This window comes from Manihot esculenta, chromosome 9 (genome assembly GCF_001659605.2).
Source record: "Manihot esculenta cultivar AM560-2 chromosome 9, M.esculenta_v8, whole genome shotgun sequence".
Lineage (NCBI taxonomy): Eukaryota > Viridiplantae > Streptophyta > Magnoliopsida > Malpighiales > Euphorbiaceae > Manihot > Manihot esculenta.
Window position 1 is genome coordinate 1,083,793 of NC_035169.2, and position 27,965 is coordinate 1,111,757.

Genomic DNA, 27,965 nt, shown 5'->3' on the forward strand with positions numbered 1-27,965 from the left:
GATGATTTTTCTAGACATACTAAAATTTTTTTTTATGAAACACAAATCTGAAGCACCATTTTTAATTCAATCTTTTGTTAACCTTGTAGAAACATAATTTAGTACTAAGCTTAAGGTTCTTAGAAGTGACAATGGTTCTAAATTTAATATGGTTCAATTTTTTGCTTCCAAATGTATTATTCATCAAACTAGTTATGTGGAAACTCCACAGTAAAATTTTATAGTTGAAAGAAAACATCAATACATTTTAAATGTAGCTAGAAGTTTACTCTTCCATGCTCAGTTGCAAAAAATGTTAGACCTATACTGTTTCTCATTCTGTTTTTCTTATTATATAAATTGCCTACACCTCTCCTTGCTAATAAATCACCTTATGAGCTGCTCTTGATTTATCTTTCCTAAAAAATTTTGGTTCTCCATGCTTTGCTTCTATTCTTACTACAGGTAAAACCAAATTTATTCCTAGAGCAAGGAAAAGTATTTTTTTGGGTTATAAAACTATTGTCAAAGGCTTTGTTCTGTTTGAATTGACTTCCAGAGAAATTTTCATTTCTATAAATGTCATATTCTATGAATATATTTTTTCCTATGTTTCTCGTACTTCCAAAATTTCTTCACAATATGAAGTGGTGTTACCTCAAGATTGTACTATTCATGATTCCTCTATTTGCTTTTCAACTGAGTTCTTTAATCCTGAGTCTTCTTTTTTTTTTTGGCATGCTTCAATTCCTACTGTTCCTGTTAACTCTCTTCCTGCTATCTTCAGACAGTCCACTAGACATAAAAAACCTTCCTATTTGCAGGATTACCACTGCAATTTACTCAAATCTTTTTCTCTTATAGTTTCTTATAGTGTTTTTTTATCATATCTCTCAAGTTCTTCCATGTGATTATCTTTCACCATCCTTTAAGTACTCTATTCTTTATGCCTCTATTGTGATAGAACCCAAACATTACCATCAAGTAATTAAGTTTGCTTTCTAGAGAGAGGCTATGCAAGCTGAGATACTTGTACTTGAACATAATAAGACTTGAATGCTTATTGATTTACCACTAGGAAAGGAACTCATTGTTTGCAGATGGCTTTACAAAGTAAAACTCAAAGTTTATGGCACTATTGAGAGATATAAGACAAGACTTGTAGCCAAAGGCTACATTCAAACTGAAGGTATTAATTTCTTTGATACTTTTTCACATGTGGCTAAAATGACTACAGTAAGGCTTTTGCTTGCTTTGGCTGCTATATATAATTGATATCTTCATCAATTAGATGTTAATAATACTTTCTTGCATGGGGAATCTCAATGAGGAAGTTTACATGATTTTTCCCCTGGTTTTCACACAACAACACCTAATGAAGTCTGTAAACTTCTCAAGTCCTTATATGGCTTGAAAAAGCTAGCAGACAATGGTTCTCCAAACTTTTTATTGCTTTAATTGATTTTAGATATTCTCAAAGTAAATTAGATTACTCTTTGTTTATCAAAACATCTCCCTCTTCCTTTACTACTTTGGTCTATGTGGATGATATTATTCTTGCAAGCAATAGTATGGAAGAAATACAATATATAAAAATCTTTCTTGATACTTCCTTCAAGATAAAAGATCTTAGAGTGCTTAAATTTTTTCTAGGCTTGGAAATTGCTAGATCTTTAAAAGGTATTGTGCTTAATCAGAGAAAATATACTTTGGGTATTCTCTCTGATGTGGGTTATCTTGCTTCCAAACCTGTTCAAACTCCCATGAGTGGTGTTCTCAAACTTCAGAAAGATAAAGGCACTTTATTGTCTAATCTTTCTATCTATAAAAGGCTTGTTGGTTGTTTACTATATCTTACTATTACTAGACCTGATCTTACTTTTGTTGTTCAACAATTAAGTCAATATTTATCTCAAGCTACTAACCTATATTTGCATATATCCCATAGAGTCTTACTATACATTAAAGTTCTCCTGGTTCTAGTATTTTTTTAACTGTCTTTGATATTCAATTAAAGATTTTTAGTGACTCTGATTGGGCTTGATGCATTGATACTCACAGATTCGTGGCTGGTTTCTATGCTTTTCTTGGATCTTTCTTAATCTCTTGGAAATCAAAGAAACAACACACAGTCTCCCATTCTTCCTCTAAGGCTGAGTATAGAGCTCTTGTTGCTCTCACTTGTGAATTATAATGGCTAATTTATTTGCTTCATGATTTTCATGTTTCCTATAAATCACCTGCTTTGGTTTTTTGTGATAATCAGAATGCCTTATACATTTTTGCTAATCCTATGTTTCATGAGCGCACAAAACACATAGAGCTTAAGTATCACCTTGTTCACGAGAAAGTCCAGGTTGGTGTTTTCCAACTTTTTCTTATCTCCACATCTGCTCAACTTGCACATATCCTCACTAAGCCCTTAGCGTTTCTCATCTTCACCACATTGAAGCTCAAGCTAGGAATGATTGATATTTATTTTCTAGCTTGTGAAGGGAGGAAAGGGTTATTACTCGATTTAGAGATTCAAAATTAATTCAAAATTATTCTACAGAGATCTTTTTATTTCTTTTATTTTTCGATCAGCTACTTTCCTGAGTTATATATATATGGATTTCTCCCAATATATTTAATATAAAAAAGAGTTGTATTTTTCTCTCTCAGAAAATCAATATTTTGTTCGTGATCTTATGAACAAGAAACAACTTCAAATAAGATATATTTTCTCAAAGGAATAAATTGCAAATATTTTGACAAAGTTTGTTATAAGAGATTGACATTGCTTCTGTAGATTTATTAACAATCCAATCCAATCCAAGTTTGGATTGAAAGGAGGTAATAAGATTTATCATAAGTATCTAATTATAGATTAGATAAAGTCCATCTCTTAACTCTATCTCTCATCTTTATCAACTTAGTTACTCTACAATTTTCGGTGTGTATATATATACACTCATTTGATTAATATAATTATTTATTTTATGGGTTTTATTAAATAAAAAAAAGATTATAATTTACCTAAAATAAAATAATTATTAAAATTACAAATATATTTCTTCAATTATAAGATACTTATTCCCTTACTCTATATTTAAACTTGCATTGTGTTATTGATAAAGGGAATAAGTTAAAGTTGATAGTGAGGTTGTGGCAAACCTTCCATAGTTAGCTTGTAATGAAGCTATTTGAAATTTTTGTTCACCTTAAAGCATTATTTGGCAGAGTCAAAATTTGCTCTTTTTTTTTTAAAAAAAAAATATATTTTAAATATTAAAATAAATAATTAAAAATTATTTTATTATTTTAATATATTTATCATTAAAATGCATCAAATTTATTTGTATAATTAAAATATATCAATTAAAGTTATTTTAATACTCTCAAATTAATATATTTATTATTTTTTTTCAAATAATATTAATGCTAAACAAATATTCTAGTACTTCTTATATGTTTGTCAAGCAAACTATTGATACGGTACAAAAGAGAATTAATGTCGACATTCTCCACCATATCTTTCATGTTAGGAACCTAATCCATAAAATAAGTGTTTATCCTTTTTCCTTTTTAAAAAAAACAAAAGGAATATATCGATACACTGCTACAAAATATATATATTTTAACCCAAATTATAGATTAATAGCAAATAATTATTATATTTGCTTTCACTACTAAATATAAAATAGTGATTTAATTATTTTTTCATAACTGACAAAAAATACGACTAAATGATTTTACATATTAAAAAAAAAATTCTTTATAATAATTTTAAACTGCTGTTAAATTATTGATTTTATAATCACTGTAAAGATACCGTTGCTTAAACCCTATAAATATTAAAATAATTACTATTTTTTGTTGCATGCAATGTGACTTGCATTAAAGCCTAAATTGAAGAAAATTTACAAGACTCACGATAAGAGGAGATAAAAGAAAATATCTAGTCCAATTAGCACAGAAGTTCAAAAAGCCCAACAACCATTCCACAGGTTTCAAGAAACAACTTTTCTACTCCACCAGCACCATTGGCCATTGGGGAAGCTAGAGAAAGAAGCCTAATCAAGCATAGAGCTCCTTTCATAGTAAGAAATTCAGTCCAAGACACCAAAGCACAAACAAATATGCCCAAAGCTCTACCTTTAATGCGAGAAGACTAAGAACAATTACAGAGGTAGAGGAAAAAACTACTCTACCTTTGGTGACCAGAGGAGAAACCATAGCCATCATAATTTCATTCTTTGATAGTCATGCAGGGGCCATTATGAGACAAACCTCCAGTTTCTATTCCATTGGTTCACAACCATTACCAACTAACATCTATCCAAGCTAGATAATCAAAGACATTGCCATCTGTAGAGATGTGCGGTTTTGGTTTCGGACAGTTCGTTGTAGGAATCGAAATAGAAATTAAAAGTCAGTTTTTTGAATTTTTTGAAATCAAAATCAAAATTTAATATAGTTTCAATATAGATCTATGTGTTTTCGATTCCAGTTCAGTTTTAGTATTTTTTGTTTCGGTTTCTGTTCTGATACAGTTCTCAATTCCTATAATAAAATTTAAATTTGAACAAAATAATTAAACACTTCTAACTTAATAATAATATTATTTATATCAAATTAACAAATTCTCACATTTAAACTTTAAAATAATATCAAATAACCACAATATCATATTAAAATATATCAAAATACTAAATAACTAAATATAATATAATCTTCCAATTACAATTTTTAAACTCTTAAAGAACGAGGAAAAGGTAAAAGAAAACTCTCAATATAGCTTTCAAAAACTTTGCTGCAATATTTCTACAAGAAATAAACTTAAACTAGACAAGTTTTTATCATTCATTTGATATCTTGTAAATTTGTTTAGTTTCTTTTATTTTTTATAACAAAATTATTTAATTTTATCTAAAATTATGTAGTATCTAAAATTACATAGTTTAACTTAATATTATTTTTTAAAATAGTCACAATTATTTTAATTTAATTTATTTCTAATTTTATCAAATTATATTTTATTAATATATATAATCTAATTAATGATTATATATATATATATAGGAGTAATAATGTACATATACATGTGATTGATTTTAATAATTTATATTCTATTAGTATAAATTTTATTCATACGGAGATAATATATAATATAATCTATTTAAATAGACTGAAATATAAATAATAAATTAAATTAGTTAAATTATACTCTTATAAATATTTAATAATTAATTAGTGACTAAAAACCATAATAATTATATATATATATATATAGCTACTAATAACAATTCTAAGTACATATACCTATATATATATTAATATATAATTATTTTAGTAATTTATATTTTATTAGTATAAGTTTATTAATATTGAGATAGTGTATATATATAATCTATTTAGATAGGATAAACTTTAATTAACTAATTAAATTAGTTAAATTATACTATTATAAATATTTAATAAATGATTAATGAGTAAAAGGTATAATAATTTTATATCGTTATTATATATATAGATAATAATAATTATTATTATAAGTGCATACTTATATTTATAATTATTTTAATAATTTATATTCTAATAGTATAATTCTATTAGTGTATATTATATATATATATATATATATATATATAATCTATTTAATAGAACAAATTATAATAAACTAACTAAATTGGATAAATAAAATGATAAGAGATATTTAATAATTAAATAATATTGTAATTGTATGTGTGTAATTTTATTGAAATTACATGATATATAAATATATTATTGAAATTATATATTAGAATTATAATATCACTATAAATTATTTAAATATATATATATAAATTGATTTTTTAGTATAGTTCTGGTTCGATTTCGATATGGTTCTTGATAAAGAATCATAATCAAATATCTAAATAAATTCGATTTGATACGGTTCAGTTCTTATACCATCAATTATTTTTTTATTCCGATTCAGTTTGGTTCTATACAATTCTTCGATTTGTTTCGAGACCCCTAAGAACCATGCATAGCCCTAATCACCTATACAAACACTTGAAAAACATATCCAATAGAGAGCTCAATGTATCGTAGAAACTATATCTACAAACATAGCAAAGCTATACGCCACCAATTGAAGAGGAAGCGTTGAGGCCTAAGCCTCCTCTCTATCCGTCACCCATACCAAATTCCTTTGACAAAACCCTCTTTCTCTCTAAGTTATCGTGAGGTTCCTGCAAAATAATTACTATTTCATTTACAATAGTTTCATTCATATGATTTATTTTTCAACAACATAATTCGTCTATTTGGAATGAAAATTTTCGTAATAATTGAATTTAATTGATTTTTTTATTTGAAATGAAAGGATTTTGAAAAATAAATTATTTAAAAAAAAAGAAATCATGTATTTTTTTTAAATTTATTTAAATTATTTTCTTGTAAAATGAATCATTCTAAACAAGCCGACATAAAATCATTCCAAATAAGGAGTATTTTAGATTTTATAAGAGGCCTGTTATCTCTATCTTAATAATATGTATATTTAACGCGCTTCTCTCATAACTAACACCAAGTACTTAATCATTTTAAGAAAATGGGTGAGGTTTAATTCACTCTACAAGCTAGCTTAATAAAAAGAATATGAAATAATGTAGATACTGATTGCATGTACCTAGGCTATACACTCGGCCAATAATAAAATAATATACCAAGCAAAATCATAATGTATTTTACGTTCAAATTTAAATTAATAATATTCTATTGAGTAGATGTATATACATCTAGTACGTGTAAGAAATTTTTATGTGGATATTTAATACAATTTGTTCATACTCAAAGCCAAATACTTGAATTTGTATATTAGTTGTGATAAAGCCTTAGGATGGATGAGTTTACTGGTTTCTTCTTCAAGAAAGCATGGAATGTTATTGGTAGATATGTAATTGATGTTATCAAGGAATTTTTAGCCATCGATATTGATTTTGTAAAAGGTTTGAAGGTGGAACTGAGGTATTTTAAGTAGGTTTCAAAGCTGCTATTAAATTATTCTAATAGTCAAAGTGTTATTTTTTAAGGTTCAAGAGCAAATAATATTCAAACCTTGCATTTTAAGGAGGGGACATTTCTTGTAAACTATCTTCAAATTCGACATTCTCTAATTTAATATAGAGTGATAAATCTTATCTCAATCACATAAATACCGTCATACAGTTCCTAATATATCAAATTCATCTTTATTAATTTGTTACTCATGACCTAAATAACGTGTAAGATGAAACAAAATATAAAAAGTCTCTATATAAGATTATTTATTGATTTTAAGTCAAAGGATAACTTTAACAACCATCACTTGAGTAATCCGTAGGCACATGTTATTTTCCATATGAATTTCTCAGACTGATTAGTTTATTGCACTTATTTATAAAATAAATATCTACATATTAATTCTAAATATCTCAATTTATGAAATCAGTTGTTTTCTCTGAAAGAAAATGATATAATATGTATAAGTCTCAACAGTTCTAATCAATGTCCAATAATGATAAGGATATCGATTAGGAACATTTGGAGATATTACTTAAATGCAATAAGAATCTCACAATTATAACCACATTATAGTCTCCTTTACTATAGTTTCATGGACTTTATTTTTATTTAAAATTTAATTAAATTAATATTAAAGATAAATAACAACCTTTGTATTTAAATACTTAAAATACATGAAAAATAATATTTAATTACAACCAACAGATTGGTTATAGGGCATATTACTAACAAAATTTTCTTCTTAAAGAGAAAAAATACAAGTTTCTTAAGTAAAATAGAGTATTGATTCATTTCCTAATGAGAGAAGGTTTTCTAAGCTTGCTAAACAAGAATCCCATGATTTGAGGTTGAAATAAACGCCTTTTAATGAGAAATTTCGAATTCATCATGTCAATTGCATCTCTGCTGCTGTTTGGAGACTTATCTAGAGCCTTGAGCAAGTTTTTAGCCAAGTTTGTTCAGCCAACATATATAATCAATTTCTTTTCTCTTTAATTTTGACTTATGTTTACTATTCTTTCATTACTATATAAAATTCATAAAAATGGTCTAAAATAAATAATATTCGAATCTTATTTGATTAAATATTTAATTAAAATATATGTTCAATATATATATTATCCTATATGTCAATAGTTAAAGAAACTGATAGAAGTTGTATAAATTTTCTAATGGAGAGGAGTATGGGAGAGAGAGAGAGAATAGATACCAGTTGCTAGGGATAAAATATGCAAACCAAAAAGAGGGGGATTCCTTTGGAATTGTGCTACTATTGGAAAGCTACTTGGCAGTCTATGCTTGCAATGGTGTAGATACTTGCATTTGTAGCAAATGTTTACTTTCTCTAGAGAGAAAGAAATACCCTAATCTTTAATAAAGCTGGAGCAGACCCAATAAAAATCATGCAAAGTGTTAGTATAAATATCAAACTGAAGCTAATGAATAAGGGAATTGTAAATGTAAATAGTAGAGTGGATTGGAATAGCCGGTTTAAACCAGACTTTCTGCTGGTTTTTGCTTCTTTTTGAGTGCTATGCCTGGGTTGATGTGGTTGCCTTGTTGTAGAAATTATGATTCTTTTGTTCTTAGCAATAAAATGATTTTATTGAAAAAAAAATATTTATAAGCTTTAATTTAATAATACTAGAATTAAATAATTCTAAAAATAATAAGATTTTGAATTAAAAAATAAATTAAAATTTTAAAATATATAGGAATTAAATCTATGCTCCCCAGCATAGCACATATCATGATAATAAAGAAAAAAAAAAGAAAAAAGAAAAAAGATGTAGGCCCCACATGATCCTAAAATGCAAACCTCTTTCCATCTGCATATATCCATATTATTTATTTAATAAAGGTTACTTATTTAAATGTGATTGATTGATGCTAAAGCTCCACTTAACTGTCTTCAGAAGAAACACTTGATTTATGGCCCTTCCTTTTTTCTTGTTTGTGGATTCCATTCAATAATGTTGACATCACACTTATTCCATACCATATAGTGGTGGGTTTCTGATACTTGTACATAGCTGCTTTACTTCTTTTTGTGGTTTCTTAGTGAATCACAAGATTTGCACATCAAGATCAGTTTGATTTTTTGAATTAAAAAAAAGTTAATTTCATTTTTTGTTTGACCAACTCTCCAATAACAATTTTTTTTTTCTTCTTAAGTAATTGGGGAATGATAGAATCAAATTTGAATTACCCGAAATTATATATCTTTAACTATTGCAATGGATCAAACTAAATTAAACAATTTTATTTATATTTTTATTGAAAATTTTAGAAATTATAATTTAAAAAATTTATAAATTAAAATAATCAAGAAAAGTAAAAAATAATTATCACGTTTTATTGATAAATGACCGGTAACTTAATGATCAATATTTCAAAATCGGTAACTTAATGATCAATATTTCAAAATGGTAGTTAAAAGGTAGCTAATTCCATTAAATACCTTGCTAAACACCAGTGTTGAAATCCTAATTTTCTGACGAAATTCTCATTGGAATCCGAAATCTCAGAACCAAAAACTTTTGAGTAGTAAAATGAGTTTTTATAATATGAATTTTAATCATTTAATGTGTTAAAAAAGGAGATCTTTTCAAATTATCAAGATTCGGCCGTCGAATACAAGCTGACAGACCAACTATAAAAGGTCCCAACTCAATTTTGAGAGGAGTTTTTCTCTCTCTCTTTTCAAGCAGAGGTGAGCCTAAAATCTCTTGATGATTTTCGCTTTGAGTTTTTTTATAAATCTATTAGAAATTCATGAGTTTTACCTTTGTTTTGAAGAATCAAGTTGAATTTTCGAGGTTTTTGGCCATCAAACCCTTCGAGCTTGTCTCTTTCTCCTCCACAACTTTCTTCTTATTGTGTTGTACCTTCTCTGAAGAAGTGAATTGGATCTTTATTTTCCTTTCGGTTTTGAGAAGTTCATAAATTGTTTTAAGTGTTGAGAATTGAGTTTAAAGAAAAAGCTTGAGTGTGGGATGAGTTTTCTTGATTTGATGGTTTTGTTGAATGCATGTTTAAGTTTAGATTAGTTTTAAGTGGTTCTTAGTGTGTTGACTTGTATATGTATGCTTTGAGCGGTTGCATGTGGGTTTAATCACGTTTTGATGGCTGTTGGTTGAGGCAGAATCTGGCTTCGTATTCAGAAGTACCCAAGTTCTACCACTAAAGCCAGGTTCGGCCATCGAAACCAAGTTCAGTCGTCGAACCTACCTGTGAAGGTTGCCTTTTGGCCGCTTATCCTGCCTCTGAATGTCTAACCTACGAATCTGTAAGGGGACTTTAAACCGTCAAACCTACTGCCAAAACTCCCTTGTCTAGCCGTGTTCAGTCCGTTTTTCATATGTTTTCTTATATGTTTTCAAGGGTTTCTTGGGGTAGTGTCAAGTGTTATAAAAGTTCTGTTTGGTCTCTCATTAAAGTCCATTTGTGTATGATTAAATTTGAGAGACCTAGAGACCAATAGTGAGATAACTACTTCAGAGCTAGGCTTGCATTAGCCAGATGTGAGTAGAACTACACTAAATTATTATTTTAAAGAAATCAAACATTTTAAGCATGCTCATGCACCACAAATGCCATGTATATATGATTAAGTTGTTTTGCATTAGAGTTCATGAATATGATATATTGTATAAGTAATTGTTGAGGTGGATAGATGTTGGATGACCCACTAGCCCTCGAGCGTGCGTGTTATGATATGTTATGATGGATATGAAAAGACAAGAGTTGTTCATTCTACGTCCCTGACATTGTGTAAGGGAAAGACCATGATGTTCATTCTATGCCCCTAACACTATAAATACTAGTTAGGGCATCCGTTAGGGCAGAGGCGCCTTGCCGCACGTGTCACTTTTAACAATACTAGTTATCTAGTATTGCGCTGCGTGGATCAAATCGAAAAACAAACCGAATTAAAATTTTAATTTGATTTATTAAAAATTTCGATTCGATTCTAATTTTTTTAAAAATTAATTTAATCGATTCAATTTTAATTTTTAAAAAAATTAATTTAATCAATTCAATCAACTCGAATTAACCAAATTGAACCGATATATTTAATAATCATTAAATAAATTATTAATGCTTGCCTAGCATAGGCAATTTATTTTAGACTTTGAAAGGTCTAAGTTTCAAACTTGCATATTATAATTTTTTTTATAACTTAATAACAAAATATTCTAACCGTCCATTCTAATTGAAAGCATTTAAGCCATTCAACAAGGTACTATAAATTCATAGCATAAACTAAAAAATCCTTGCTTTCCTCCACCTTCTTTCGTTGTTGTCGTTTTCACTCTCATTCTCGCTCTCTCACCTTCAAATTTCAATCTCCCTCTCACCATTGCTTCTCACCTTCACTCTCCCTCTTGCCTTCAAATTTCAATCTCCCTCTCACCATTGCTTCTCACCTTCACTCTCCCTCTTGCCGTCACTCTCATTTTCACCCATTGCATCTTCATCCCGAGTAACAATTTAATTTAATTCAGTTTGGTTTTCATAATTGTAATACATTCGATTTACGATTTTAAACTAAACCGACTAAATACTCGCTCCTAACCCTAAATACTATCGAGAATAGCTTTATTGAGACGACGTCAAGTGAAGGCCAAAAGGCCAAACACTTCATCATGGCTTTCAATTGAGGAGAATAAGGGCGAAGGCATGACAAGCATCGTAATTGAAGCATCAAAGGCAAGGGCTAAGGGCTAGAACCGAGCAAACAATGAAGGTTAGGTGAAGGCAGGAAAATGAAAGAACGTAATGAAAGAAGAAATGGAGATTAGGCATAGGTAGTTTGGAATGGATTTACTTAGGAGCATGGAGGCTTAAACGGGCTGTAGGATATATGAGCCCCAGAGTCTCAAAGGAAGGATTGGGATTAGTAATTTATTAATTTTCTCTGGTTTATACAATTTTAACTGAAAAAAAAAATAATAAAAAAACCCCAAATTAAACGGCTCACCCATAAAAACAATCAGCCAAACCTAGCCCACGGAGTAGCAACAAATATAGAACTGACAGAAAATCATCATATGCAAACCTAAATATTTTTAATACTTGAACTCGTCCTAAACCTAACTATAATAATTCTAAATTACCCGAACGTGTTCTAGACCCAATTAGTTACCCAAAAATATCCTCACTTTAGCTTAAATATTTTAATTAATAAACACAAAATATGCTTCTTAATGATAATTGATATTTCAAAATTTTAATATTTCTACAAAGTATTTAAATTGTATTGATTTATATATATAAATATATATATATATAAATATATATATATATATGCACATATATAAACAAGTTCGATAACAAGTACCCAGCAAATAAATCCTGAACCCAACATGATTGTTATTTTCTAAACTTAAATATATTTCAAAACTAATGACATACTACCAAAATCCATCAATTCAATCATTGGATACCAGCAATTTCAGATTGGTTGCTTTAAAATCTTGCCTAGACCAAAGTCTATGACCAACTAAAGCACACATTATATGTGATAACCACCTATGGTCAAAGCAACAATGAGCATCACTAATCATTAGAAATATTTCACATGCACATCGGACAACTTCAGCTACAACAAACAAACCATTTAGCAGAAGTACGGTATGTCCAGAAATAGATTGCATGTTCTCTCCAACATTACAAAAGCACAAAACCATGAGTCTAGAAAAAGAGTACGACAAAAAGTCAGAAAGCTTTGTTGTAAGAGTACAAAATGATCTTACATAATTGCTCAGAGACCCAATCCAACAGTACGACCATCTCTTCGTCGAAGACCAGCAGTGTATTGCTTCTCTAAATCCATCTGTACTTCCTTCTGCTTCTCTGCCTCTAGACGACCATTGCCATCTTCGTTGATGGTTTGCTCTACCTTCCCTTCGCCCTTCACTCCCTACAATTGGCCATAGGTACCAAGGCAACCTCAGACTCTAAAACTGTGTTAGTAGGTGAACTTAACTGAGAGAATAGTTCATGCATAATCATGCAACAATGGCTTCTCCTTCATTTTTCATTCTCAAGTAATTCGACAACTGAACTAATGACAACGGAGAAAGAACTGAGGTTAAAGGAAACAAGATTTACCATGAGTTTGTTGAACTTTTCTTGTCTTTCCCGGTCACCAAACAGAGCAGTGTCCCATCGGTGTCCAGACTGTAAAACAGGAAAAAGGAAGTCAAGATCATTATATAGAAGGACACTAATATTGGCACCAGAAAGGATCTATAGGCTAAACTACAAAGAGATTATCAGAAATACCTCTTCTGAATCTGCGCTCTTTTTGTTCCCCCAGAGTAGCTTCTTCTTCTGTTCAGTTGACATAAAACCCACCCCAACGAGGTTCCTGTTAACTGAATTATGCACAGAACTTAGAATTAAGAACATTTTCCAGGATGTTTAAGATTATCACTAATTTATTTCACATAATTTCAACAATATTCCGGGCTTCAATTTGAAATAGAACTATCAACTTATTCCCACAGGTTTTGAGGAATATCATCCTCTGCACTACAATGCATGCCAAAAGATATTCAGGGTGAGAGGATCACTAGTCATAGTTCACATGTTCAAATTCTATCCTGGTATTAGACAAGTCATGGTTGAATTTCCATCATCTCTTATCCAATGAAACCTTCCCTGGTATATTTGCATTTCCAAGGCAGTCAAAAGCGAAAAGCACATTCAATACAATGTCTTCTTACTGCTTGAAGTGCAAAGCACCATAAATAAATAAATAAAAGGAGGTTTTAAAATTAACTCACTAAAAAATATTATTAAAAAAAAATACTATTACAATTACTATTACTTAATAATAAATAATTAGTAATTATATTTGACAGTAGATAAAGTAGGAAACATGTGTAAAAGATAAGGGGAAAATTCATAACCAAATTTGAAAGCTGAAAAGAATGATAAATGTTAATAGGATATTGCAAAGAAGTTATTTTGACTGATTCAGGAATGAAATTGAGTTCTGTTAAAAAGAAGTAACATAAAATAAGTCAAAAAAAGAAACAGCAGATGAGGAAAAGAGAGAGGGGGTGGGGGGCAAAAGCAGCGGATCCCTTTTGTGCTGTACTTAGTGCACCTGGCAATTTTAACTACACTGCATTTCTCAGGATGTGTAATTACAACATTCTATATTCAATCTTACATCATTATGAAGAGACTAAATCAGAACAAAAATTAGCTAAAGACAAACTTGGTTTCCAGCTTTCTATTAGTATCATGGTTTTAAATAAAGGCAGTACGTTACATTGCGTAAAGGCCGTTATCTATAGGTTTCTGGCCCTCCCGTTACCGTTACACCTGTTATTTAAAGGGCAAAAAAAAATTTGTTCCTGTTACGGCCGATATTTACCATTAAGTAATGGTATCAGCCCATTACCTTTTCTTTTCAAAGCCATATGAGGCAAAACTCAATTTCCTTTCCTTAGATTGAGAAGTTTTATACCGTTATATCTCACTTTTCTCAAATTAAGCAATGGTATCACCCCATTACTATCTTCTACAAATGTCTCACTTCTTTTCTCTTAATGTGTCTAATTCATACATTTATATCTTAATACCTTATAAATTTTGAATTATTTATCTTTATTTTACTTATTTGTTAAAGAAAATAATATTGAATGTCAAGTTCTTTTTGTCAAATTTGAAGTATAAAGAATTATTTTTTACTATCCATGATATATATATTTTATTTTAGCTATAAATTAATTATTGCTAAAGATGTCTAATAATGAAGGATTGGATATCTTTATTTGATGTGGTAATGCGGCTATTATACGCCTGTTTCTATCACAATTACATTACAGCTGTTACAGGCCTATTTCCGTCCATTACCTGTGACCTGACTGCGGCCACGAATTTATGAATTTAGTATCTTCTAAATCTCCCTCATATATAGCATTATTATGACGACATACATATCCACACCACAAAATCAGTATCTTGTAATTAGTGATGTTCAAATTAGCTTTAGAATAAGCCCATCCCAACAGTCCCCTTATCATAAATCATAATCATTTCCCACACCATGTTTACAAATTCCAAGAACATTTGACATCCTCTACTAAGAGGCAACCACTGGGTGATTGTGTTTTCATGTTACTAAATCCAAGGTATATGATACTAGGTTTTGGCCTGGATGATTTGAGTCGCCAACTTTTAAAAATGGGGTCTGATGTAATTTGTAAACAACCAATCCAAGTTCCTGTTACACAGAGAAAATCCAATACTACTTTTTAAAGCATAAATCTCATGCCAAGCACATAGATTATCAGTACTAAAATTGAAAATCAGCTACCTAAGTTGAGGTAATTGACAATTTGATGTATGTTATACAACACTGTAAAAGCTCATAGCTATTTTTTTCTAACAGAAACAATAAAATAAATATTTCACCTGCACAGAACTTCTAACCATCTAAAAGTACATAGCAGTAAAAATCCTTTAGTTGAAAGGAGACCCCCACCCCACCCACCACACACAAAAAAAAAAGCAACTTTAGACCAATACAATTCCAGACAAAATAAATTGCTACTTTCTTAGATCATAGAAGAATATAAAACTACTAATAGGCCTCCATATGCCATACAGCAATGCATATGTTTCAAATCCCAATTTATCAAGTAGAACACAATTTAATTGCCTTATTTCACATCATGGTGCAAAAGATACATGTAAATAGAACATTAGGGCAGTTGCATGGTTGCATCGATATGAGCATCAAATGGAGACAGAATCAGGTACCTAATTCAGCAGCTTTCATCGCAGCAACTTTTGCTGCATTTAGGTCATTTGCAACCTCCGAGTTATTCACATGGGCCTGTCCTCCAGTGACTTTAGTATCAGCCTCCACTTGCTTCAAAGATTGTTTTTCATTGCCTACAATTGTAGATGACTTTGTAACTAACCGATCTAAATAAAATATCCTAGTAAAACACCAATAGGAATAACCAAATGATTACCATCCTTATAGTTAGGATCCCTTTCAGAGCTAAATAACTTTGGCTTTTTAGCTAAAGATTCTAGATTTTCACCCCCAAAAACTGGTTTATCTTCATTCTGCTCCTGTGATTCTCTATTATATCTATCCTTGACCCTGTTAGCATCGCAGTCATCATATTTCTTCTTTTCCTTTTGCTCATCCTTATAGGAATCCCTATGCAGATGCTCATCATGACCCCTTCCTGAATCATTTTGGTTTGCCCTGGATTCTTCATAGTAGGGAGCATGATCATTTCTGTAGTCCCCAGAACTCCTACGATAATCCCTTTTCTCATCCCAACCATCTCTGCCCCGCCTTTGTCGATCCCTATCCTTATCTTCATAGCCTGTGAGAGAATGTTTCCTACCAGAACCAGCTCTGTCAGGAGATGCATCTTTATCCCTAAATTTCTGACGGTCTCGGGAGTCTCTCTCTTTATCCTTGCTTCTATGCCCTGAATTATCATATCTATCACGAGAGTGTTTGTCAACATTGCGCACATAGTCCCTTAACCTACCACGTTCACTTTCTTCTCTGGTATGATCAGAGTGACTAGCACGCCTAGATTCCAGACCAGAACGAGATGATGTCTGGTAATGTCGCTCTTCATCATCTGCAAGCTTTTCATGTCTGCTGTACTCATCATGCCTAGAATAACCATGGGAATTCCTAGAGGAATACCGATCAAAATGCCTATATGAATCTTTGCCATACTGACTCCGACCAGAATCCCTATCTTCTCTCTCATCCTTCCTTGTATGTTGACGCTCAGAAACTTTTCCAGGATCTCCCCTGGAAGAGAATGGACTAGTGTCCCTTTCTATCTTAGGACTCCCTGTGAATGCATCCAAAATAAGTACCAAAAAAACAATGAGAAAACGTGAAATGTCTTCAAGCAGACTTAAGCAGCAATAAACCATTAGCATCCAAAAGGATTTCATATCAGACTTAGCTAAATGTTTAAGAGATGAATGAACAAAATATCATTTAGAAAATTATCAGTACTTCCAAACTATCAATGCAACCTATCAAAATCAATCCAAACTGATAAGATAACTTAAAAGTTGTCTTCAAGTAAGGTGTACATGCATACATACATACATATATACATATGTGTGCGCGCGCGCGTGTATATATATATATATATATATATAAAGCAACACATGTGAAACAAGTGTGTAATTCTGTCTGCATAACATGTCGCAAAATGGTAACTGTAAATTATAGTTGTCAAACCAAGAATCAAAATCCTTATTTTCTGAGTTGAGAATCTAATTGAACTGTAGGATTGGGTAAAACTTTTTAGACCAATTGAAAATAACAAGTTGTAGGTACATCTATTAATTTTATCAAAATATATTAGAATTCAATTGCAAATAATGCATTATGTAAATTTCAATTCTAAATGATGTTTAGTACACAAAATCAAAGAGATGGCTCTTCTCAATTTTTTTCCTTGTTCTCTTTTTCAAGTAACCAAATATGTAAGGAGGTCCTTCTTCTATTAGGGTGATTTGCATTTCCTCTTTTTATCTTTCGTTGGCTGTCCTTTTCCATCGTGTATTAGGTTGCATATTTTGAGTCTACCAATTCATTATGATTCCTACAATTCTCATTCTATTTAATAGATTCACATCCAACTCTAGAATAATTATAGCGAATTGTAGGATTCTAATAACACTGCTGTAAATTCATAGTAAATTAATACACTACAGTACATTCAGTTACAAATATCTGCTGCTAGTTGCTATTTGCATTAAAACACTATCCATTTAACGCTTTTGAGCTTATGCAATCCATCCAATATTAACATCATTATTTGTTTGTAGAAGAGAAATTTGTTAATGAGGGAAAACAAAGAAATGATAAAAATGTAAAGGACAAAATAAAAGAGAAATTTGTTAATTAAAGGACAATGACATGATAACAATGTAAAGAACAATGTATGTTTTCCTAATGTAACAATCAAAGATGAGCTAAAAAGGGCAAAAAGGTCCAAAAAAAAGAGAAGGTAAGTTCTTTCCCTAAATGTAACAAAAATGACAAGTTAAAAAATTGAAGGTAAGTTCTCTACCCATTACGGAAAATAAGATATTCCCCTAAAGGACACTCGAAATGAAGATAATAATTTTGGCATACAATAAATACAAAGACATCCTTGATCTTCAAAAACCCAAGCATTCTTCTCCAGCCAAAATACACAAGACAACAGCAGATTAGCACAAACCCCTAGGGATGTGCAATTGGTCAAACTGAGCTGAAAAGACTGAATAACCAAACTGCCAAAAAGTATAAACCAACACAATCCCGAATCAAACGAATAGAAAAAATTGCTAAACCAAGACCGAACCCTCGGGTATTGTGATTCGCTAGTACCTTGGGCTGCTCCACCTTGTCTCACACGGGTAGCCCTTTCCTCGCAAATCCATTAGCTCCGCACAATTTGTCTGACCCAGGGTGGTGGGTGGTGGCTCTGATACCATGTAAAATGATAATATTTTGTTGTATTTCACAATAGATATTACAACCTATTTATACATGAGAGACGGTATCTAAAAAAGAAGGAAAATCAAGTCCATGATTATACAATCCTAAGATTAAGCAACTGATTCATCTACCAATATTTACTTCCTATATTAATATATTTACTTCCTATAACCTCCAACATACCAAATTTACCTTCTTTTCACATCAAGGGCTTTGAGCTTCAGAGCTGTTGAGAGCATTGTCATATCTTTGCATTGCTTTTCAAAGTAAATGATAGAAGTAAGAAAACCCAATTGAACCACTTGCAGAGAAGATTTGATCTAGAAATATTATATTACAGCTATAAAAAATTCATCTTGATCTCTTTGGCCACACATGAAATCATGTATCCTCACCAACCAGCTTGTTGTAGATATGATGCCAAATGAAGAATTCACTCTAAAGGGAGGAATGGAGATCTCAGAGAAATCTTGAGTGCTCGACTGGAGGGAGAAATGGGGTTTTGAGACAAAAAAAGGTCTAAATATGAAATAGTTTTGGTTTTTTACACATAATAGAACTCTTCAATTTTCTGGCACCGGCATAGAACTCAAACAACACTCACCAACCTAATAAAAATTCTAAACATTTTTACGAACCCCAATGCCGACAAAATAGGCAGCAACTACTAAGGTATTAGACCAGAGCCCACAAGAGAAAGCCCAATGGAATGCCTGGAAAGTTTAATCTAGAAGGATGAAGGATCCATAATAGAAGGAATAATTGGGGGCAAATTCTCTTACAGAAGAGCCACGTGCTACAGACAACAAGGAAGTTATACAAGGGGTAGAGGCATGAAGTTGTTGTGGAATTTCCTTATACGCCATCCAGCTATTAGCTAGGGATAGGAATGAGTGTATGGCAACCGCATTGTGGGTGGGATTCCTTGTATTTCTCTGCTTTCTTTCTTTGGGTGTATTCATTGTGGGTGGGATTCCTTGTATTTCTCTGCTTTCTTTCTTTGGGTGTATTCATTGGAATCTGCCATTCCAGCAATAGAAGTCCATCCATTTACCCAAATATCAGGGTTATTCTCTTTGTTATTTTTAATTTGATTCTAATTAGATTCCTTACTCTATAAACACGTGATATTAGTTTGGATGGATTCGTTTAACACCCCCCCCAAAAAAAACAGAAAAAAGAAAGAGAGAGAAGAGAAATCAACCCTACTGCTAGACAAAGTGCCAAATCCAATTTTCCTATTATCAGCTAAAATTCACACCATCTATCTCCATATAAATACAAGTCAACCAAATGGATACCGTCATCAGCATGACATAGACATTGGACCTCATAACAAGCACACAACTACATAATCAACAATCGGGCTCCACATAACTCCAAAAACCATTCAAGGTGTGTGGCACTTAGCTCAATCCGTCGACCTAAGTAAGCCTTACCCTCAAGATACGCAACGGAAGACAAATAAAAGGGTTGTCTCAAGCACACGACAGAAAACACTCAGGACCTTGGGCAATTGGGACATCAAGGTGTTGTGGAAGCCAAACACACAAACAAAAAAAAAAAACAAAGGAAGCTAAGTAAAAAAGTAAGCAAGATGGCAAGAGTATTTGGGGCTAAGCACCATCTATCTCCATATAAATACAAGTCAACCAAATGGATACCGTCATCAGCATGACATAGCAATGGGACCTCATAACAAGCACACAACTACATAATCAACAATCGGGCTCCACATAACTCCAAAAACCATTCAAGGTGTGTGGCACTTAGCTCAATCCGTCGACCTAAGTAAGCCTTACCCTCAAGATACGCAACAGAAGACAAATAAAAGGGTTGTCTCAAGCACACGGCAGAAAACACTCAGGACCTTGGGCAATTGGGACATCAAGGTGTTGTGGAAGCCAAACACACAAAAAAAAAAAAAAAAAAACAAAGGAAGCTAAGTAAACAAGTAAGCAAGATGGCAAGAGTATTTGGGGCTAAGAGACCACTAAGTAATGGAAAATTACAATGGAGGTTAATACAATTGCCCAGCAGAATTTTGGTGTCTAAAAGACTACAAATGAACCTCATATGGGGGTATTAATAGGCTGCCACATCCCCAACTTGTGGCTGTAATTGGAAGCTTCTTGGGCACGCTTTATCATAAAATAATCCCTTAGATATCTCTAGAATTCGTGGACCCCAAGCTGCTTCCTGGAGAAGCCTCTTTTGGCTCTATTCTGGCCCCATTCTGCTGCCTTCGATGTCTCCCAGCGATTCTTGGACGTTCTAAAAATTTTTGCCCAGTTTGAACCTCATCTGGGCATGTCTGGCGGGCCTGGGAATGCACCAGCCCAGCTTCACGCACGCCTTGTTGCTTTCTGCGCACTTAACCTCGTTTGGACGCTACGCTGCGCGCCTATGAACATCATCTGCATGCTGGGCCATGCGCACTGAACCTCCAGCAAGCCTGTCTCACACCGCGCCTCCACTGCAGCCATGAACCTCGTTTCTACAGTGCTAGGCCCGTACCTGTTTCTTCCCAGCGGCTTGCCACGCCCCAGTTGGACCCTGTCTTGCCCCCAGCAGCCTACCACTGCCCCAGTGGCCCAAAAAATACGTCCAGCAGCCATGCTAATGCTTGACTCTATATAGCCAACCATTGGCCAATTCCAGTAAAAAAACATTGGCAACATTAGGTTCTATTATCCCAAGCTACATTCACTCTGCATGCATTGGATTACAACTGAGAACCAAGTGCCTTAGCCCAGTTCCAGTAAACATATTTTTTGGTGTATGACTTTGTATTTGATTTTTTATTATACATACATTCCCAATAACACTTTCAGCAGTAGCACACATTCATTTGTACAAAAACAAAAACAAATTGTCACAACTAATGGAAATTCAACCATAAATACAGCTAAATAGAGAAAACTGATCCAAATACTTTAACTAAATTGGAATAGATTCTTAGTAAGGCTAAATAATCAAACATTAATCCGCAGCAAATCAGGTATCCCACATACTAAACCAAGCAATAAGCGCAACAAGGACTATTGTACAACATGAACACATAGGAACCAAATTCAACCATCTAACCTTCAGATGAAGATGACCCATTAACAGGAGATCTGCGACGGTACTTCCTATTGCCTACATGATTTGAAGGTTTACGGAATGCTGCTTTTGTCTCAACATTGTCTGGGGTTGGAGACTGCATGTTGGAATCCATGAAGTCTAGCACCTGGAAGAGCAAATATTAAGTATTAGGAACAGCACCATAATCCTCCCAGGCTGTAAATTAAAACAACAACCCCCCACTGAAAAACCTTCGTTTTATTTCTAGTCCTAAATGCTGTCAGAGAGCCAAGACCATTTGAAAAGTAGTTCCATGGTAAGCATGAATAATTGACATTAAAAAAGAGACCAAAAGAAAAAGAACCTGATAAAACATAAATTCACAGTTTTCAGAGGATGAATTAGATTTAACTAATAAAAATTTATATTTTTAACAATAAAAATTAACAGCAAAGGAAAGTTGTAAAGGTTTATGTGGAAGAACTGAAACAACAATAAAAACCCATTTTAGATTTATTCAGACGCCAAACAATTAAATTAATTCAGGAAGAAGAAGAAGAAGATGATGATGACGACGACGATGATGATGATCATGAAGAAGAAATAACGCAAAGCCCGACAATGAATTTTTCCGCAACCAAACAGGAAAAAAGGGGATAAAGGAATCTAGGGCTCAAAAAGTATAAAATGTATAAGCGAAATGCTAAAAATCAAAGCATGATGGAGAGATGAACCTGTAAGATACCTTTTCGGGATCTGATAGCCGATACACGACTAGGTGATACACTGCAATTAGGGTTTGTATCGAGTTAATTTCTGATTCTTTGCGAGCTTTCTGTGTTTGCTACATGAAGCTTTTGGGCATTTTATGAGACTGCCAAAATAAGGAGCCCACTGGTAATCAGGGACGTTTGAGTACAGATGAGCTCATTACGTGTTAGTATCTCATTTGTTGAAAGCTAGATTTTTAAAGATAGATATTTATTTTTGCTTAATTGGCAAAATAAAAAATGGTTCCACCTTTTAAATGTTTGCAATTTTATCCTTTGACAAGAATCAATTTCTCCCAAAAAAACAATCCAATTTTATTTGAAGCCTAAAAATAGACCCAAATCGGAAATCAACCTGATATTAGCTAAAGTCAGTTCGATTAAATGATTTATAAAAAATTATTCTATTAAAATAGTTAATATTTACTCTCAATAGAGCATAAATGTCTTAATATATTGAAATCTCTCAAAATACTCTTAAAAATATAAAAAAATATAAAAAATATTTTATTTTATAATATATAAAAATATAAAAAAATAAAATCCTTCAAATATTTGATTCATCATGCCTCCTATAATATTTAATCGAAGAAAATAATATTCAGCATAGTTCAAATTAGAATCATCATTCGCTCGATTAGATTCAACATCGAATCGAATCGAATAAATTAAAAATTAAAATTTTAGTATTTATGAAAATCAAATCGAATTGATTTTAGTCAGAAATTAAATCGAATCAAATCGATCTGATTCGATTTGATTGGTTTTGATTTTTAATAAATTTTTTATTTTTTTACACTTTATTTTTAGTATTTTAAAATTTAATTAAAATATTTTAATATTAATATGATTTAATTTCTCTATATTATTAAAAAAATCATATTATTTCTTTAATCCGTGGGAGGTTAAATTCAGATTTCTCTTCCATTTCGATTTATTTTTTTTGATTTTTTTTTATCAAAATCGAATCAAATCAAAATAATTAAAATTTCTAAAATTAAAAATCAAATCGAATCGAAATGAATAAAAAACCAAATTAAAATTTTAAATTAATTCAGTTCGATCGATTTTTTCAGTTTGAATCCAACACTGTTCATCCATGGTTTGTATAATCCATTGATACGATTTATTATTTATTATAAAATTAATTTTTAATTAGTATATTATTTTAGTATATTATATATCTATATATAAGTAAAATACTAGTTTGATTTTGAGAATAATCGATAAAAAATTGATTATTGTTAATAATGAAAAAATATTTGAAATATTTTTAATTAAATCATTAAATTAAATTAACTATTAAAATTAGTTTAATTCAATAACTAAAAAGTATATATAACTCACTTTGTAGATTTAGATTTAAGTTTTTACACTCCTAATCTTCTATTAAAGAGTTAATTATTAAAATAAATATAAATAAAATTTAATGATTTAAAGTGATAAAATTAAAAAAAAAAGTAATTTAAACTGAAAATGATATAAAAACTTGGATTTTTTTTCAGCATTTTACCAAATTTAAACTATAGGATGAAATAAGGTATTTGCTGAAGAAAAAAAGGGTTAAATGTTCACTTTAATTTATATATTTTTTGAAAATATTTTATTTAATTCATTTTCAATTTATTTCCCAAATTATTCAAGAAATTTCATCTAATTTAACCTAAAAATCAGAATTTTTATGTTAAATTTATTGAATTGTTAATTTAAATGAAAAATTAAGAAGTTTAATTTCTTAGTTTAGTTAAATTTTAAATTTATCCCATAATAAAAAAACATAATTTGTTGATTTTTTTAAAAAATTTGAAGCAAATTAAACTCAAATTGAAACTTCTGAATTATTTTGGATAAAATTTGAAAATAATTAAATTTAACTTTTCACATTAAGCCAATTAAAATGTGTACGTAAAGGGGCAATTCTGGAAATAGAATTATTCATTCAGACGCAACCCTAGAGGTTATAACCAGCGGATTGGCATAAAAGCCCAAAACCCTAAATACGCAGACGAGAAAGGGTTTTAGAGGGTTTAAGGACTGAGGCTTCAATACTTTCTTAGTTCTCATTTCCATTTCCTTTCAACTTGGTATTCATCCAAACCATCATTCACCATGTGGGCTGTTCTTCGATCTTCCAATCCTCTCAAGTAAGTTGCCTGTACTCGTCTCTCTCTCTCTCTCTCTCTCTCTCTACAAGTATTACTCTGTCTGATGCTTTTCTTTACTTATTTGTAGTGGTTTTTCTTTGATTGGTCTTGATTCCATAACTGAAGAGTAAAGGGAAATGTTTCCCTGGAAACTCTTGGATTGAATTAGGGATGTTCAGGGTAGCTTTTTTAATTATACGAGTAAAAATGTATAGAAAGTAGAGCAGATTGCAACAATTAGTTATAGTGCAGTAAATTATTGTAATTGGCTTGTCCTTTTTCTGTAAGCTTTTTTTTTTTTTGTTTTAAACTTTTTGGTGTTGATTTCCAGTAAGAAAAAAGAAAAAAGTTGGACTGGTTTGCAGGCAGGGACCCAATAAAAGTAGGGAAGGTTTAAATCTCAATTCTCTTTGATGCACAGCTGAATGTGAAAAACATATCTGAGGAATGTGATGGTGAATTCTGATAACATGTAGGAAGTTTGGAACTTCGTTATGAATGGTTCCTATATGAGAAATGGATACATTTAGGTCTTCCTTGGTAAACATGCTTTGTTTTGCCTCTTTGTGAAATCATATTTTTTGGTTGGCTTATCTTTGATTTCTTAATGAGTTTTAATGATAGTTTTAACATATTTCTTCTATTTTCAGGTTCCGAGGATTGAGCGTGGTAGTTTCTCGAGTTTGTTGTGCTAAATCAGAAATATTTTCTAATAACCTTGAAGCCAATTCTGCCATTTATGAGTCTTCTCAAGTGCCATCAGTCAGATGCCTATTTTACCACACTGAAGCTAATTTTTCAAAGTTCTATATTCTAAGCCAAAGTATGTCTTCACAAGCAGGTGCAGAAAGTAGCGAATCAGAAGACTTGGAGGATGGGTTTTCTGAACTCGAAACACCAGCTAGTGTTGATTCAAATGAAGAGAGCAGTGCAGTAGATGGGAATGAAGATGAGTTAGTTTCTGAACCTGAGCTTTCTGATGATGGTGGTGAACACTCTGCAATGGAATTATTAGATACTGAAGCAGATACAGGTGAGAAAGCATCATCAAAGAAAAAACTTGCCTCAGAACTGTTTCGAGCCATTGTTAATGCTCCAGGTTTGTCTATCCATGGGGTTCTTGATAAGTGGGTGGAAGAAGGAAAGGATTTGGGTAGGGCAGAGATCTCACTGGTTATGATCGATCTTCGTAAACGCCGAATGTTTGGGAGGGCCCTGCAGGTGATTCTCTAGATTCTCTTTTACTCCCTGAAACCTGTCTCATGTAGGTGTTATTACCAATTGTTTGAGGGTTTCAATGCAACCAAATATCTATTTAGCATAATTATTAGTTAGCTATTCATGTGTCTTTATTTGTGCCAACAGTTATGCAAGTTTCATTTGAAAAATACTACTAATACTTGTTACTGATCCAGTTCAATAATTTGATGAAAGATTCAAAATGAGATGTCACATTCATCCGTCTCATATTTCTGCTTCCTGGATATTCATGCCTGATACATTAGATCTAAACTGATTTCCTATATTATTTCAATGATTTTTTTCTTATATCTTGATTGGATATCAACTTTAAGAAGAAATACATGCAGTGGGAAATTGATTTTTTTTTTCCTAATGTACTTTATGGAACAGAGATCAAGTCTGAGTTTGTCGAATATTTGAAATTTGGGTAGGCTTGCAAGTCATGAGCCTGGTATTACTTCTATGTTTTCTCAAAATATATGCTGGGACAAGATGCAAGATTTACCAGTGTGCTAGTGATAGCATGAGTTTCTGGTCATTGCAAGTGTTAATGGAGTGCATTGCACTTATAAGCATTTTTCTTTTTATCTTGTCTTATTTCTGCAGCTCTCAGAGTGGTTGGAGGCCAATAACAGACAGGACTTTGTTGAGAGAGATTATGCTTCTCGTGTTGATTTGATTGCAAAGGTGCGTGGCCTCCACAAGGCAGAGAACTATATTGAGAAGATCCCAAAATCACTTAGAGGGGAAGTTATCTACCGAACTTTGTTGGCCAACTGTGTTGCTGCAAGTAATGTGAAGAAAGCAGAGGAAGTATTCAACAAAATAAAGGATCTTCAGTTTCCAATCACAACTTTTGCGTGTAACCAGCTGCTTCTCCTCTACAAAAGGGTTGACAAGAAGAAGATAGCTGATGTTTTGTTATTAATGGAGAAAGAAAATGTCAAGCCTTCACTCTTCTCGTACAAAATCTTAATAGACGTCAAGGGCCAATCCAATGACTTGACAGGGATGGATCAAATTGTAGAAACCATGAAGGGTGAAGGCATTAAACCTGATGTCGACACCCAAGCAATTATTGCTAGGCACTATGCTTCAGGTGGTCTCACAGAAAAAGCTGAGGCTATTTTGAAAGAAATGGAAGGAGGAAACTTAAAAGAGCATCGATGGGCTTGTAGGGCTTTGCTTCCCCTGTATGCTTCACTTGGAAAAGCTGATGAAGTTGGGAGAATTTGGAAGGTCTGTGAGTCGAGTCCCCGGCTAGAGGAGTGCATAGCTGCCATTGAAGCTTGGGGAAGGCTGAAGAAAGTTGATGAAGCTGAGGCAGTTTTTGATAGGATGCTTACGACTTGGAAGAAGCTATCTTCAAGACACTATGCTGCGCTTTTGAAGGTTTATGCAAACCATAAGATGCTAGGCAAGGGGAAAGATTTGGTCAAGCAAATGTCGGATAGTGGGTGCCGCATCGGTCCATTGACTTGGGATGCTCTAGTTAAGCTTTATGTTCAAGCAGGGGAAGTTGAAAAGGCTGACTCTATACTGCAAAAGGCTGCTCAGCAGAACCAGTTGAAGCCAATGTTTAGTTCTTACTTGGCTATCATGGATCAGTATGCGAAAAAGGGTGATGTACATAATGCAGAAAAAATGTTTCACAGAATGAAACAGGTAGGATATGTGGCTCGACTTAGGCAATTCCAGACTCTACTCCAGGCTTATGTAAATGCGAAGGCCCCAGCTTATGGGATGAGGGAGAGGATGAAGGCAGATAACTTATTCCCAACCAAGGGTTTGGCTGCCCAACTGGCGCAGGTTGATGCATTTAGGAAGACACCAGTGTCGGATTTACTTGACTGAAGATCTAGGTTGTTTCTTATTCTGCAGTTATTAATTTCAACTACTTATCTATGTGCAGTTATCTTCCATTTTTAGTGGGGGTGAAACCATTTTGGTGCTTTATAGACCTTTTGCAGCAAATTGTATTGGCATTTCTTCGATACCTTTTAGCTCATATGCTTGTTTCTTTTGCTCCTTTTAAATACTAAATTCCAATATTGCTATTCTACTGAACAGAAAATTGTCAAGAAAATATTTGACCTTGAATCCTTTCTGAGCTACCATGACTATGGACCTGTTTTGGCTGGAAGTAATAGTTTTGATTCGTGAGTGAAGCAGCCCCTCAACGACTTTAGGATATGGATTTGTGTCTGTTGGAAATAACGCAAT

General features: G+C 32.1%; 2 protein-coding genes across 4 annotated transcripts; one reads left to right on the top strand and one right to left on the bottom strand.

The window, feature by feature from the left end:
• Window positions 1-11,874: 11,874 nt before the first annotated feature.
• LOC110622962 (arginine/serine-rich coiled-coil protein 2) lies at window positions 11,875-22,487 on the bottom strand. Of its 3 annotated transcripts, none has more exons than XM_021767731.2 (7): window positions 22,332-22,487; window positions 21,608-21,752; window positions 16,014-16,868; window positions 15,796-15,930; window positions 13,303-13,394; window positions 13,129-13,197; window positions 11,875-12,974 (listed from the first exon to the last, which is right to left on the bottom strand). In XM_021767731.2, the coding sequence occupies exons 2-7, from the start codon at window positions 21,738-21,740 to the stop codon at window positions 12,447-12,449; spliced, it is 1,812 nt and encodes a 603-aa protein (XP_021623423.1). In that variant the 5' UTR covers window positions 21,741-21,752; window positions 22,332-22,487; the 3' UTR covers window positions 11,875-12,446. The 3 variants fall into 3 exon arrangements, with proteins under 3 accessions (XP_021623423.1, XP_021623424.1, XP_021623425.1); XM_021767732.2 differs by having other exon boundaries at window positions 22,321-22,463; XM_021767733.2 differs by having other exon boundaries at window positions 12,550-12,937.
• Window positions 22,488-24,337: 1,850 nt separating this feature from the next.
• On the top strand, window positions 24,338-27,736 carry LOC110622860 (pentatricopeptide repeat-containing protein At1g80270, mitochondrial). The gene is made up of 3 exons (XM_021767545.2): window positions 24,338-24,500; window positions 25,151-25,721; window positions 26,349-27,736. The coding sequence occupies exons 1-3, from the start codon at window positions 24,466-24,468 to the stop codon at window positions 27,594-27,596; spliced, it is 1,854 nt and encodes a 617-aa protein (XP_021623237.1). The 5' UTR covers window positions 24,338-24,465; the 3' UTR covers window positions 27,597-27,736.
• Window positions 27,737-27,965: the final 229 nt, after the last annotated feature.